Raw genomic sequence first — 15,479 nt, forward strand, 5'->3', positions numbered from 1 at the left:
AAAACCGTACGGTGTCGGTGTCCTGGAACCACGGGACGCGGACTGTGACGCGCCATCTAGTACCATTACTTCCCTGCCTATAAAAAAAAAAAACAGACAACGGAACCCTCACGCAGAACACACGGGGGCTGCCGCAAGGGGCGACGGGAGCGTGGATACATTCTTCCAGGTCAGACCTGCGGCCTGACGAATGATTACGGGACAGCGAAGGGCGACTGAGGTCGAAGGCATGGAAAGAAAAAGTCCCACCTCAAAAAAAAGAAGCGACTCTCCGTTGAAGCAGAGGAGTGAAGGTCTCGAGGAAGCCGGGCCGCCCCTGAAGGAAAGAACAGCCCTGCGCTCCCGAAAGCTACATCAGCTGCGTGGGGCCGCAGCCCGAGGCTCCTGCCGCGCTTCCGGGGCGAGCGAGGGGAGGCGCCCAGAGACACCGGCCGGCAGAGGCGCGGTGCCCCGTGCCGGCTCGCGATGCACAGCGCTGGGAGCCACAGATTCACTGGTTTCCTATCCATGGGATAAGAACGACTGGGGGGGGGGGGGGGGGGGGTTCAGTGCTTCTCAAAGGAATGGAGGAGAAAGGGCCGCCCGCCTGCCCTGTCCCTGGCCGCACAAAGTCCCGGTGACAGCAGTGACAGCCAGGGCCCTTCCCGTGGGATATGGAGGAAGGGCAGGGCGGATACAAGTCTCCAGGTCCTGTGTACACACTGTACAAAGTCTCCACTCTTCCCCCATTAGGCACGAGGTTGATTTGTCTAGCTCAAGAGGGGAGGGGCGGAGGGGGAGAGAGGGAGAACGCGCAGTGCAGTGGGGGAGAGAGGGAGGCAGGAGCAAAGACGGGTCTCCTCCAGGGGAAGGGCCCCCCTCCCGTCCTCACCGGAAGCTAGTTTGTTTGGGGAGCTTAGCACCCATCAAGATGCCCGAGGTGAGAGTCACGGGGGCTTTCATCTGCATGCTGGACCCCACCATGGTGGGGAAGCTGCGGTTCCGCCGGATGCCGCTGTTGAGCTGCAGCCCGCCGATGGCACTCGTGACCGTGGGGCATCCGAGAGGCAGGCCCTCGGGGACTAGGCCCCCGGGGACCAGGGCCTGGGCTGGGCCCGGGGGCCCACAGAGGAGAGGTCCCTGATCCTCAGTCAAGGTGGGGACGTGGGCTCGCCCTGAGTTCACCACTTTGGCCACGCCAAACCTCCTGACTTTGTCCACGAGGTTGAGGTTGGAGACGGACACGTCTGTCTGGCTCTCGCTGCTCCGGACGTTCTTCTTCTCCCTCACCTCCCTCAGGATGGAGCTGGCCGGCTTGGAAGCCAGGAAGTTGTCGTAGGGAGGGCTCGTGCACTTGAACTCAAAGGAGGGTGGGGAAGACGTGGGTGTCTGCAGAGGCGAGTTGGGTGGGGTGGAGGGGATCACCGCCATCCTGGGGGTGTAGGAGTGCAGGAGGGAGCCCCGGCCGGCCCTGTCCCAGCTCTGCGGGTCATATACGGCCGCGGAGATGCCCCGCTCCTTCAGCAGCCACACCAGCCCCAGAGACGTGCTCATGGTGGTCGTGGACTCGCGGGTGTTAGTGAAGGACTCGGCCAGGCTCAGTCTCCGTGGAGTGCACGGGGTGGCCACCGGCGTGGACTTCAAGTGGCTGGTGCCGCCACAAGCTGGAGTTGGAGCCGAGTTAAGGCTGATAAGAAAGGACAAGAGGTCATTCATCAGAAAATGCCCACGAGCCCCCACGAAAAGGTTCGTGGCCAGTCTCCCGCAGGAGTGCAGGGAGGACCCGCCCAGGCTCCCCAGATGCCTCTTTCTATGTCTGTTCCTCCCTCCCGCCCCTGGGGGCCTTGGATTCCCTTGCGTGGGGGCATGGTTTAAAGTTAACAAGCTGCACATGAGTCCCTTGTCTCAGCCCCGGAGGGTGGGGACAACTGTCCCCTTGGCAGGTGACGAAACTCAGTCTCAGAGGTTAGGTGGCTGATTCAGTGTCACGCTCAGCTACTGAGTGGAAGACCCAGGATTCGAGCCCAAGTCTGGGTGACCCCAAAGATGGGGGGTGGGGGAGCCCGTCAGCAGAGAGGCTTTCTTTCCCTACCCCATTACTCAAGTTCCGGTGTTCCTTCCTACTGACTACTCCCGAGGTAAGAAGTTAACCGGGACTCGGGATCCGAGAGCTTACCCCCAGGAATGGCCCCAGCAGGTGGAGAGCCCGTGGGTGAGGGGGAGACAGGCTGAGGGGTGTGCATCACAGCAGCAGCACTCCCCGGCTTCCTGACTTCCACTATAGCGCCCTTCCCTGCACCGTGCTTCCCCCTTAGTCTTCCTCCCGTGGTTGCCGATTCCACCTCCGTGAGCGGAGTTATGGGGTCAGAGGCAGCCGTGTCACGTACTATCAGGCCTGCATCTATGGACCTATCTAGAAAAAGGCTCACGGGAGGTGCGACACCTGTGTCACCAAAGGAAAGCAGCAAGATTTCTCCATCCACTTGTGTCATGCTGGCTGAGGACCCACTATGTTCCAGAAGCTGGAGTCCAGCAGTAAAGGGAGTGAGGCCAGCGCAGTATAACAGGGGCTGCAGGGGGAAAGACATTGCTGTCTGCTTAAAAATCAGGAAAGACCCTCTCTTAACAGCTGGTGCAGGGATGGGGCCAGGCCACAAAGGCATGGAGGTCCTTCACAGTTGCCGGCTAAACCCCTAAGGGCAGGGCAGCACACCCTGGTATCTCCCCAGGGCCATGGCAGGGGCTGCAGGTACCCCTTGGAGCAGGCCAGCTGGGTGGGCCCCAGGAGCTGGGGGAACAGAGCCCTCTGTCCCCAGCCTGGCAGAAGGAAGGCCAGATACCTTGGGCAAGACACCAAGTAGGGGTAGGGGCAGGGAGGGGCCTCGCTCTGGAGCAGGTCCCAGGAATGACCTGAGCAGGGGCCTTCTGCTGGGGGAGGGAGGGTTCACAAGCACGTTCGGGCTAAGGCATCGTTTGGCTGCACACTGGGGTGACCTTGCTGCTGGCTGGTCAGCACAGGGTGAGAAACCCAGAACAGGCCCATCTTATGCAAGCTCAGGGTTTGGGATGCTGGCGGGTCGGGAGCACTCAGAGAAACACAAGATTAGAAGCCACAGCAGATTCCTAAGGTTAAGAAATGGATCCTCCAAAAAGCACAAGTGGAATTCTACAAAACTGGTCTACAAGCAGTAGGGGGCAAAACCATGGGGGACTTAAAATCTTGTTTACAAGGCCATTCTGAGGAAGATCTTTCATTTGGTCTCAAGCTGCCATTCTTCCAAACCCAGGCAAAAAGCCTTCTCTTGCTAGTGAACGCCCAAGACTTTTCTGTCCCTGATGAGGCTCCGTGGACCCCGAGATGGGGACAGGAGTGCTGTTTTGAGTCCTACGGCTTAGAAGATCACCAGGCACCAGCCTCTCCCGGGAGAAGCCCCAGAGCGTGGTAAAAAACCTAGAGTTCTTCCACCATCGGGCTACGGGTGGGGATGCCGGCTTCTCCAGAGGCAGGAAGGGAGTCAGAGAAGACAAGCTCAGATGTGGATTCCCTTTCTGCTGAGAACTTCGGTTAGGCCCATATTAGTGCCGGCACTCGGCTCAACTGAGCATTTAGAGGGGTTAGGGGCATCCACTGTCAAGGCCACGTTAGCCAGGCACAACCACAGAGACACATCCACGCCTAAGTCCTGGGTTAGTGGCGGCCACGCGTGCACACACAGCTCCTTCCAGGTGGCCCTGCCGGGGGCAGGCACCGCTGGCGGTGTGCTCACCCCCTGCCTCGCCTGTGGGCTCATTCTCTGCCCTACATCTCCTCTCAGCTCGACGGGGCATAGGGCCGCTTCGTCGTCCTCCTCACATGACCTGCGGAGAATTATTCATAGTTTAAGGTGTTCCCTGGGGCGGCGGCTCCCTCCGAGCTGGCCCTGCTCGCCTCCCTCCCTTCCAGCTTCACCTGCATTCGCCCCGGGCCTTGCTCGACTGCACCATACAGAAAAGGGCTGAGGGGGTCACCTCACCCCGTGGAGGGAGACCGTTTTCTCTTCCACTAGAAGCTGTGGAAGGCCTGAAACCAAGCCAAGCAGACCACCCCAGGCCATACAAGTCCTCCTGCCAGACAGTGTCAATCTCTATCGCTTCTGGAAGGCACCGAAGGAAAATGGGCCATGCTGGGCACACGGCTGGGTCTTCGAGTCTTATCCTTTCAGTCGTTACACTGTGGCTGTGGCACGTGGTTCCTGCAGTCTATTCCAGAGGCACGCGGCCTCCACTCTGTGAAGGAACCCCATGCTCTACTGACAGACTTTGGGACAAAATCCCAACGGACGTGGCTTTGCTGACTGTGGAAGCGTCAATTTCGGCTGGTTAGGGAGGGACGCGGCCAGCTAAAAAGGCACCTAGAGCCTGGGTCCACGTCTCTCTGTGCTGGATCTGAATCAAAAAGGGCCTCAACTCAAGAGGGAAGATGGGACCCCAAACAGCAGGTGCTACGAGACGCCTCAGCTGGCCCAAGTTGGTTCTGAATGAGCCTCTCTACTTCGGCTTTTCTTGCCAGTAAGCCTTGCAGGAAGCGCCCCGACCTCACCCCATCCTTACCCACCCCGGGGCCGGGGTCCCTTACCTTGGCGTGACCCGCGTGAGCTCATCTGAAGGATGCAGGATACGACATGTGGTGAAGGTGAAGGTGGAGTTGGTCTGTGACATGCACTTCCCAGGGTGGTGTGCTAAATTGGGGGAGGGGGGAACAGAACATATTCCTCGCATCCAAGTAAACCCATGAGAAAGTTAAAATCCCAGCATGGCCCTCAAGGGACAAAAGAAGCGATGAGCTACCTTGTTAACCGGATCTGGGCAAGGAAGGTGTAATCACATGTTCTGGATCGAAGGTGGTCTTTCAAAAATAACCACACTTTTGAGCACTGGTTTGCAGAGCATCAAATTGCAGCTTCCGACCCAATCCAGACAGGGTTCCCCATCAGCGTTCTTTGGCCAGTAGTGGATCCAGTTTGAAGAGCTAATGAGCCCTTGGGGGTAATCTGGTTTCCCTCCTCAGGGGTCAGAATCGGCTTCCTTCTTGTGGTGTTTCACACTTCTTTTTACTGGCAAACAGGTGCCAAGTTCTGCCAAGGAGAGGGGAGAGGCGTGGGGATGGGGAGGGGCCTTGCCACCCAGAAATGGGGCAAGGCCCACATGGCTCCCTTTCCTGTGTACACGGAAAGGGGCTCGGGGGAGCTGGCTCCACTACTGTCTACGTGTGGTCCACAGGGTGGGAGATGGGATGTCAGCTGCCCCAACAACAAGCTGGCAAGACTCCCAGAGCCCAGGGCTGTCTTTAGCTCCAGGATCAGGTGTGGTCTGACACACACCAGTGCGTGCGGCCCCCGTCCCCTGGGCCGCTTTCTTGCCGTCTCTAGGATGTCTGATTTCTAATGAAAGAGAAGTTGTCCTCAATGTATTTCCTTTTAAAGTGCTAAGGGGCTGTTGTTAAGGCAGCTGAAGACTATGATTTGGGGCAAAGTAAATCACAGAAGCATTAGGAACATGCATCAGAAAGCTGGCGAGTGGGAAGTAATGAGTGATCGAGTCTATGGGAGACATCATGATTGTAGAGGTCACCCTCGTTCATAACTCAAATGCAAAAAAAAAAAAAAAAAAAAGGAAAAGGAAAAAAAAAGATGCTGCTCTGGATAGCATGCACAATGGCACAATGCGGTAGTGGGACGACCCCCCCGCCCTGCCCGTCCCGACACCCCTCTAGCAGCTCAGCCCCCAGAGACCTCTTGGGGGAGGGGGAACGCATTTGGTTCTCAGAGGCCATGAGCACTCCAAAGATTCAAAAGGCCGCGAACTAGAATCTTCTAGCTCATTCTGGCAAGTTTTCCCTTGGGTTTGACAAAAAGGAAAACAAAACAGAAGAGATTGGTACCTACAGATCCACACGCAGCTGACTGGGTCTTAAAAAACAAAAAAAACAAAACAAAAAAAAGCCCAGAACCAGATGAAACAAAAACTGTCGGAGACAGGCAAACTGAAGGCAGGCAGGACAAGGCCAGAGCACAAAAATGGTGGCAGGGACTAGAGGCGCAACGTAAGACTGCTGTGCCCCAATTATGATGGTCCGACTCATCTCTCTGGGTCGAGGCAGGCGCCCGTGGCCCCTGGAGAGGCAGCCAGCACTCCGGCCACCAGAGCCAACCCTTAACCACGGGCAGCACCGGGCAGAGCAGGAAGGGGCAAAAACACACATGAAAACAGCCTTTATGAATCTTTCTCAACCGATAAATGTGACGGCTTAGGAACGGGGCAGGGTAACTGGAAAATCACGGCCAACAAAACAAAAATGGAAGAAGCTATGAAGAAAAGGCAACCAAACAATCACGATTCTCTGGCCACAATAAGATCTAGCAACAAAAGCAATAAAAAGCCTGAGAGAAGCATCCCAAATAACAGGCGTGAGGGGTTATTTGGGAGGGAGGGAGGAAAGAAAAACGCAGGAAGGAGAGGTAACGAAGAAGACACAACAGTGGAAAGAGAGATCACCTTAAAAACAAAAATCAAAAGCAAGGCTGGCTTTAATTAGGAGTGGACCCCATTTAAACACGGGAGATTATCGAATCAAAAGGTCCCAAAGGTTCGCTCCTCTCCCCCCACCACGTACTGGATCTTCCCTTGCGACATGTGGTGTAAGATGGACATTTTAGAGACATGGTGGCATCAGCAGAAGCAAAACCCATCTGACACAGATGGGTTTGGGGACAGGAAAAGGCTGCTAAAATTCAGAAGTCATCATTTCCCAGAAGCAACCGATAGGAAGATCAACAGGAAGGAATCAAAAGTGCCAAGCCAGAGGTTCGGCCCCTCCGAAATACCACTGGGACGCCTGGCCCCGCTCTCCGCGCGTCACCACTGCCTGCCGGGCTGCTGCAGCGTTTCCCTTCCTTGGGACACAACACAGAGACAGTGAGTCGCCCGAGGCCTCTGATGCTCCCCACGGAGCAGCCACAGGCTGATTCCCAAAGCCCTGCCTGCGGGAGAGCAGTTCCTCCAAGAAAGAGGCACAGGATGCCTTCTCGCCAGCAGGGGCAGGGGCTCAGGGGGAGGGCTGCCTCCTGGAGTCCCCTGGTCCCCACGGGACACCAGAGCCCTGCCTCAGCAGCTGTGTGTGCACCTCCTGCTGCCCACCCGGGGCTTCCGAGGACAGGGTTGCTTGGATTTAACACTCCGACTTCCTGCTTAAATCCTTTTCCTCCTCCTCAGTCTGGGCTGCAGGGCCGCACAGCCTTGCTCGGGGACAGCACCACGTGGGTTAGAGTATTCACACCGACAAGGGCTTCCCTCGAGCGTCCCCTAATCCCTCGTTATTCACATCTGTTCCTTCTCTGCCAGGTTCTGACACGGCTACAAAATCCTAATCTATCAAAGGGGACCTTTAAACTGAGTTAATCCTTGTTATTCAAGATTGTCTACACTGGTGAACTACACGCAGGGGGCCAGCGTACACATTCGTTTTTCTGCAAACATGCCTCATGCAGGCACACCCCCTTGGCCAGCCGCAGGTCGGGGCACGGAAGGGCTTTCCGAGGGCAAGAGCTACCCTGCTCACGTGCTCTCTGATCCGTCCTTGCTTTCTGCCTAGAGCAGGTGCACTGGGTAAACGGTCTGACGGGCTGTGCTCCTCTGGAGGGGAAAAGGGTGGCGAGGACTGACGGCGAAACTGGGCGCTCGGGATCTCGCCGCTGCAGCTAGTGATGGGGCCCACGGTCTCCGGTGAGCTGGGGCTTCCTCCCTGCGTGGCCTTGAGACAGCACTGAGGATTACACAGACCTGGGTGATGGCTGCTCGGTGGACTGTTTGGGCCGCCCGGGGACGGGCGGGAAAGCCCACTGCTCTCCCCGTGGCCGCCTGCTCTAATTGTGAGGAGAGCAAAGGGTCACTCTGGCGGGGACATGAAGCGTGACCAAGACTCTGCCGGTCTCCCACCCGTATGATGTGATCTGTACACAGTGACCCATGCATTTCAGTCAATCCGAGTGGTGCTGTCCTTCCCCCCATACCGCGGGCTGGTAATGTGCTGGGGAGAACAGGAACTTCCCCTTTAAGGGCCATCATGGCACCCAGTCCTTAAAAGAGCCCTCATGTGAGCCCACACGGATGCCAAAAACTATACCTGCACCCGGAGGTTTCTAAGGAGTCACCAAAAACACACCAGGGCAAGGCTGTTTCAAAGGGGATTTCTGAGGACGGAGAAGCCTGGCCATGCCACACACCGGAGATTTTTCTTTTTGCTAACATGAATAGCTTAAAAATCAAAATTGCAAACACATCCCCGGATCCTGGAAAAAGAGGACTCTGCCTTTGTGATGCACTGAAAACTTCCGTATGCTCTTCCCCACTTTCCATGGGAAGAGGCCAAACCTACGTAAAGTGAACAAAATGCCTCCAATGTTTTCCTTTTCTTACTTTGAACACATAGCGTGTGAAGTTGCTGTCACACAATTCGGATCTGCTTCGCAATTTCTATAAACTCATTAACCAACGCACACGCCTATGTTCTCTCTCCCACCTGCCCCTACAGTTCCAGTAGCTGCCATCACGTCAACAGCAGTGCCCACGGGCCAGCCTTTTCTATCCAAGAAAAACCAGACCCACAGAAAACAGAAACCATTGTCTATGCAGCTTAAAGGCATGGCTTGAGCTAAATCCTACGAGCATCAGCACCTTTCCTTGGTTTTGCTTTGGTTTTGTTTTTACCTTTTTACTAGCTCCTAATGACTGTTACTTTTTGTTCAAGGAATAATCACATTTGGGGGAAGGGAAGGAGGCGGACTTGTCTGCCTGTCAGCTGCTTGCCCATTAAAAAAAAAAAAGAAAGAAAGAAAAGAAAGAAGGGGCAAAAGGCAATGCTTTCGAATTCTTCCTAAAAGACTTAAAATGTCAGGGCATAGGAAAATGCTTTAGAGACTTCGGTCACTTCTTTATATAACTCTGCCCATGATTTTTTCTGGGAAAAAAAGAAGTTTCATGAGTTCCTGTGGGAAAAGCTCCATAAATCTTTTGTGTGCCCTCTGTTTCATCATTAATATAAATACTGTGTCCAGGGTTCACGTGGCTCTAACAAGCGTTTTCCTCTGGAGGGTGGGGAATCAACAACAGTTTCTGATACGGCAGTGCATTTCCTCCCTTCTTAAAAAAAATAAAAGTGATTTTAAGCTAAATGGTGTTACAGGGTGGTATTTTTTAAGCCCTTAGCTCCAGGCTTAACATGGGCCCCCGGAAGGCTGCCTCTTGAGCATTTCTTCAACATAGCCCCTCGTCTGTCCCTGCAGCTCAACAGAGACCTCCAAGCCCCTGTCGCAGACCCGGGCCTACAGGCACCAGGAGGTTTCTATCACAGAGATTTTTAATAAGCCACACAAGATCTTTTTCTGGTTTCGGTACAACTTATTTTTGGATCCTGCAAAATTAAAATAATTAAAAGCCCGTTTTTTTCCCATTGCGCCAGGCTATTCCCTGTTTCATCTAAGGAGTATGTGATTTAACCGATGAGCATTCTCACAGCTTTTCATGCAGAGAGGGGCAGAAATTCCCACAAGTGGTCCTTAAAATACCCTCTGGAGAAAAAGGGATTTTTTTTTAAAGAATTGTGGTTAAAATGTCGAAGGGGCAAAATGCAAAAGTCTCTTTGGATCCTCTGGGTGCTCACAAAGCTCGGCCCTAGACCTTGTCCTCTCGTCCTTCCTTCTGTGGCAGATGCCCGCGGGGGTGGGCAGCTGGCCTGACTTAAGCGGCACCAAGAGCGTCCCAGCTAAGTGCCTTCCAAGCCAGTTCAGGGGCGCACTTCCCCCTCCCACCACTAGGTGGTGCAGCCGGACAGCTCACCCCACCGCCAGCACCCACCCCGGAGCTCCTCCGCTAAGTGTCAGCAGCCTGAGCACCCCCCTCAGCCGTCTGTCTGTGTGGGTCCCCCCCAGAGCACGGGAAGGCTCCCCTATGGTTTTCAGAGGTGAGGCTGCCGTCCGGAAAGCACTCCCGAAGCGCAGGCGTGTTCAGCAAATTGTAAGCAGGGTTGACTCCAGCTGGCGGTTTGGGGAGGAGTCAAGGACCTCACTCTTCATGTTTCCACCTCCTGGTAGCCTCTGGCCTGTTCCGTTCTGGTCTAATAGGTATCCCGATGCAAGAGCACCGGGCCTTCCTTAGTATTGCCTAACACCAGTGGGTCTGAGCAGACCGCCTGCTCTGTGCACAAGGAGCAAACTCCTGTAACCGCTCCAGAACGAAGGTTGGGTTGGTCACGTGTCATCAACTCTTTCCGTGGAGACAGAAGGGACGTTGCCTACACCCGAAGTTCTGTGAATCAAAGGAACCGGGCTTCCCTTCCAGACCCATCAGGCTCCCAAGGCCCACTCTCCCTCAGGACCCACGTGGGTCCTGGGGCAGAAAGGACAGGAAGGCAGGCCTTTATTCAGGCTCCTGCCCCACGCATGCGCTGAAGTACTACTCAGCCGGCCCCACTTCCCCTCTGGCTCCTTTCCTCCACAGATCCCCGACCTAGGTGTCCACTAAGGGAGCTACGAAAGAAGCCAATTCCTGGCCTGTGCCTGGGGTGCTGGGGGGAGGTCCACGCTGCAGCTTCAGGCTACTTTCAAGGGCTGTTGTGACCAAAGGTTGAGTTCTGCCTTCAACACTTACTTTGGCACCTCGGCCCCAACTCCACTTCGGGGCCACAGCCAGATAGGCCGCTCTGACTGGCATGAGCCTGCTCTAGGGGAATTTCCCCCACCTGAGTGGGCTTCCTGTGCCTGAGCATGAAAATAAACGGGCCTTCCCTTTCTTCTATGCTGCTTTCACCCTACTTCTCCCTCCCCTTTAAGGATCAGGGCGTCCAAAACAATTCAACTAAACAGCCCGACCATCTGCCGACTTAACTGCATGACTTTAAAACTCTGATCTGAATCTTTTCTCACGTGCCGGGCTCCTCCCTACAAATAAACACCTAAAATTCACAACATGGACAGTACAAGATAATGACTGTTTCTGAGAAAGTGTACTTTCTATAGGAGTTAATAACATAAAATGTCCCTGAAAAAGTAAAACTATAATCTAAAAAATTGTTTTAAACAATCCATTTTAATCATCTAAATTATTTACAAACAACAAGGAATAACTTTTTTTAAGACAGGGGCTTATAAAAATCAGCCAATAATGATACAATAATACATTAAAATGTATTAATTTTTTTTTTCTGTGCTCAAAACTTTTTCTCCACGAGCTAACAGGCTCTAGATAAAAGTGCCTAATATATAAGTCTCCCCAGTTTCCTCCCTTAGGAATAGTTGCAAGAAAAAAAGCTAACCCTTCCCGTCTTCGGTTTCTCCCTACTAAGTATTCCCAGAGGCAGCTCCTGGGACTGTGCTGTCTGGCACCACAAAAGCCTAAGCCATCAGGGCACCTGGGTGGCTCAGTCGGTTAAGTGTCTGACTTCTTGCAGTTTTGTGAGTTCAAGCCCCACACTCACTCTTTGCTGGCAGCACAAAGCCTGCTTGGGGTTCGTTCATTCATTCATTCATTCATTCACACTCTCCCTCTCTCTCTCTGACACTCCCCCATTTGTGCTGTCTCTGTCTCTCTCAAAATAAATAAACTTAAAAAAAAAAAAAAAAAAAAAAAAAAGAGAAACCCTAAGCATTAGGGACAGACCAAGGCAGGGACCAGACCAGCCCGGATACAAATCCCAAGACAGACTATGCCCTAGTCCTTCCTGCTGAAGCTTAGCTATTTACCTGTGACTCCAAGACTGTGTACAGAGTGCCACTTGGGGCCTCTCGGGTGATTTATTTAGAGTGACATGCTTCTTACATTCCAGTAATCAAAATGGTCCTGTTACTCCCAATAGAGAGAAAAGGGCCAAATCGCTGTTTGCACCGATCCCCTCTGAGCACTGAGCTTTTAACAACTCTGACCCAGCAAATGAGCTCCAAAGAACCCTTCTCTAAATGCTCAGCCCTTTCCTGTGTTACCTTCAGCGATCTATAGAACTCTTTCTGAATGCATGCTTCCAACCTGCGATCCCTCTAAATGTCAACTATAGATTTGTGTGCCTCTCTTCAAAGTTGCTGGGATGAATCTGCTGAGGTTTGAGGAAAGAGGGAAGAAGCAATTGAATACGTCTTTGTCTAGGGTAAGGATAGTGGTCAGGACTTATGTCCTCATAATTGGTCCCCTCTCCCCCTCTGACCTTCAAGAGAAGCTCTTAGCTGACTTGACAAGTTTTACTCCTTTTGTGTAACTTCTTGAAGACACAGTTAATGATGCTTCTTCACACTTAAAGCATTCACTTTCTAGTCCATGTAGGACTACAGGGAGAGGTCATCACAGCTGACACGATTCCTACAGTTTCAGTCACATAAATCAGCAGACGCCGTGCTTCCCATACCACCGTCTGCCTTCCAGAAGGACAACGGTGCTGCTAACAAAGGTAAGTGACAATACCACAGCTGGCCTCCCGTTCTGAAGATATTCAGTAATAAACATTTTCATTCCCTTGCAAGCTTAACCTGAGAACTGCTAAGAAAGTAAATAAGCAAACCATAAACCAATGTGCTAAACCAATCCTTTTTACTTTGAATCCTTTACCTCTGAAGTTGATGTCAAAGAGAAAAGGAAAGTTGGGTCCAAATAAAGTCCCTTGCCACAGGCACCCAAACTTAGCCTGGGAGGCGCCATCACGAACCTCAGCTCGCTCCTGCCCTGTACCTCAGCGGGGGGGAGTTGTGGCCTTCATGAACGAAAGTTATGAATCACAAAGATGCGTGTCCTCTCCTCAAATCTAATGACTCGGGATGTCATGAGGATGACAACATTGGCTGAATTCATCATTGGCTGGGTCTCTGCCCTGACCCTAGAAGATAGTTTCCTTGTCTCCTCAGCACTGCAGTCCGGGGGGGGGGGGGGGGGGTGTTGTCCCAGGAAATCTGGGGCAAATGGTGACCACATGACCCCTGTAGTTCCAGGGCCCTGAGCCCAAAGTGTTTCATCCCAGTGACACCTAGGGCGTAAATCTACAAACGCATGGTCACGTCTTTAATGGGGCAGCAGGGGGTGGGTAATCAATCAGAGCTCCTTTCCAGATTCATCTGGGGTCCTCTCTCTGGAAATACTTCCAACCTGGGACCCTCTAGATGTCATTGTCCTAGGGCTTGTTGGGTTAAGGAGTACTGCTAAAACACTTTTTAAAAATCCGCTCTGAACACATATGTAAGCTGGAAAGAAAACACATACACCTTCACTGAAGTTAGAAATGTGAAAAGGCCGCTCTATCCACCAGTTGTCTGAAATCCTGAACACCTTCTGGGCTTTTTCCTATTCCGATGCTCCGCGGAGGGACAGGGTCTCTCATTCACCATCTGAGCGGCCCGGCGCTCCTATCTTCCCCCTTAACATGCCCAACTCTGCTCAGCTCGGTTTGGAAATCACCGCAGGACTCGACAATCTGCCACCCGCCCTGCCCCAGACTCAGGGAGAGACCCACAACAGGAAGAGGGGAGCTGATGTGTGGGGCGGGGGCAACAATCCCCTCCTTTTTAGCAGCCTTTCCTGCTCCCCCGTCAGGAGCCCCACTGGGCCATGCACCTCCAACACGGGCAGGGAGCTACACCCATTTGTTACAAAAAGGAGGCATCAGACTCTGCGTTAAAAAACAGACCCGCACGATGGGAATGCTTTAATCGTCACCCACACAGACGAGCGGAAGCTACAGACAGAGAGCCACTACAGATGGTGCTCGGAACAGAGGCGAGAATGGCCCAGAACTCGGCCTCTGGTAAAGGTGCCAGGTTTACAGGACTCATGGCGGTGCCCTCACCAGACCCCTCCTCCTCCTCCTCGGCCGTGGGCGGCTCCTGCATCTCCTCTGGGAAAGCCTGAGGCCGGCGTGGGTAACTTCTGCTGCCTGAGACAGTCACGCGTGCTCGGGACCCCTCACCTGAGGTCTCTGGGTGCTGAACTGGCGTGGAGGTAGCTAGGCCCGGAAGGGAAATGTGGTCACCTGTGTCGTCTTCCTCAAAGTCGTTAAGGCAGTACACTTCGTCCAGGTCAACGTCCAGTGTCCGGAAGCCCTTGGTGACCACACCGGGCCGGGGGTCCAGGATGCCCCCGAGGTGGGGCTGGGCCAACTGCTGCCAGTGGTGAAGGGTGGCGGAGCCTTGCAGGAGAAAGGGCAGAGAAGGGGGGACAAGGCAGAAGAGAATGTTAGGATGCGAGTCTGAGCTGACGGCTGTCACCACCCTCAGAGTGCGGAGCGTGACCCTCAAGCGGGCCCTGAGCCTCGTGGGTGAACTCTGGCAGGGACACCGGGGGAGCGGCCCTGGCTCTTGCTACCGTGTGACGGGCGATCACCTTGCCACGCCTGGGACGGACACCAACTGAAGGAATCAAAAACAAAGCTTTTTACACAGTAAAATGAAAGCCATAAGGCGTGGCAAGGATGTCTGGTGACAAACTTTTAGTCAACCCATTGTCAGTCCCCAAATCCAACATCGTATCAACTTAGGAACTGGAGAGGAAAAAAATAAGCAAGACCAGGTACAAAAGGGCGGGGAGCGGGGGAGGGTGCAAGTACAGAGTCTATGCCAAGTACGCACCGTTGGGAACACGGAAGACAGAAGCAGAGGCAGAGTAAGACCATGTCAACTCGGGACCCACAACATGAAAAAAGCAAAAGGCAATTAGAGTAGCACACAGAGATAAGCCGTAGGCACGACTGTAGTCTTCTTTACTGATTAGGGTTTCTGTTTTCGACCAGCAAACCTGATAGGCTGCAGGTTTGGGAGAGGGAAAGGGAAAGGGACGAACTCGGTGTGAGTGATGAGCATGTAAGTCCGTACAGAGGTCTGAAGCAGAGGAGATCTCCTTAGTGACACCAGACCCCGGGACTCAGATGACATCGTGCAAGGTCTGTAATAACACCGGAGTGTGTCCCTGAGGACCTCGAGGGTGTCATGGGTGCTCACGAAGAGAAGTGTTCCAAGAACAATTATGCTTAGCAAACCTGGGTTGACAAGTAGATTTATGGAGGAACGTCTCAAAATCTTTGGTATGTTGCTATGTCCTGGGATTCTGGCCAATCCATTTGCCTTTTGAAGAACAACCCCTTCCCCTTTGGAACGTTTATTACACCTCGCATGGCCCAGGTATGATGGCCCATGAGGCTGGGTGTCTGTCCCCATTCTACAGATGAATTAGTGGGTCACGCAAATAAACATTCTACTCGAGAGACTTTGGGGGCAGTTCTCAGGCATAGGAAAGAAGGAGCCTTCCTGCACCAATGCCTCCCAGTTACCACTGGTTAACCACCCAGTTACCAAGGATGTCCTCTATTGGGCAGGCAAGAATCCCTCCAAGGCCTCCAGGGGCACATCAGAAAGGGGGACCAGCGAGCCAGGAGCCAGCAGCTCAGGAGTCAAGAGAAAAGAGAAGGAAAACAGTGGCAGGCATCGGAGTTGGGGATC

General features: G+C 53.6%; 1 protein-coding gene across 11 annotated transcripts in view; it reads right to left on the reverse strand.

Annotated features, from left to right (window-relative positions):
* Positions 1-744: 744 nt before the first annotated feature.
* Positions 745-15,479, reverse strand: part of TRAK1 (trafficking kinesin protein 1) — a 116,868-nt gene continuing 102,133 nt past the window's right edge. For 5 of the 11 annotated variants that reach the window (XM_053221603.1, XM_053221597.1, XM_053221602.1 and 2 more), the window contains 3 exons: positions 13,835-14,173; positions 4,595-4,697; positions 745-1,666 (listed from right to left, as the gene is read on the reverse strand). In XM_053221603.1, the coding sequence (XP_053077578.1) occupies positions 868-1,666; positions 4,595-4,697; positions 13,835-14,173 (1,241 nt within the window). In that variant the 3' untranslated portion in view covers positions 745-867. Of the gene's footprint in view, positions 1,667-3,746; positions 3,838-4,594; positions 4,698-13,834; positions 14,174-15,479 lie in introns of all 11 variants that reach the window. The other 6 variants (XM_027040782.2, XM_027040786.2, XM_053221601.1 and 3 more) reach the window with 3 other exon arrangements.

The sequence above is a fragment of the Acinonyx jubatus genome, chromosome C2, assembly GCF_027475565.1.
Source record: "Acinonyx jubatus isolate Ajub_Pintada_27869175 chromosome C2, VMU_Ajub_asm_v1.0, whole genome shotgun sequence".
In the NCBI taxonomy this organism is placed as follows: Eukaryota; Metazoa; Chordata; class Mammalia; order Carnivora; family Felidae; genus Acinonyx; species Acinonyx jubatus.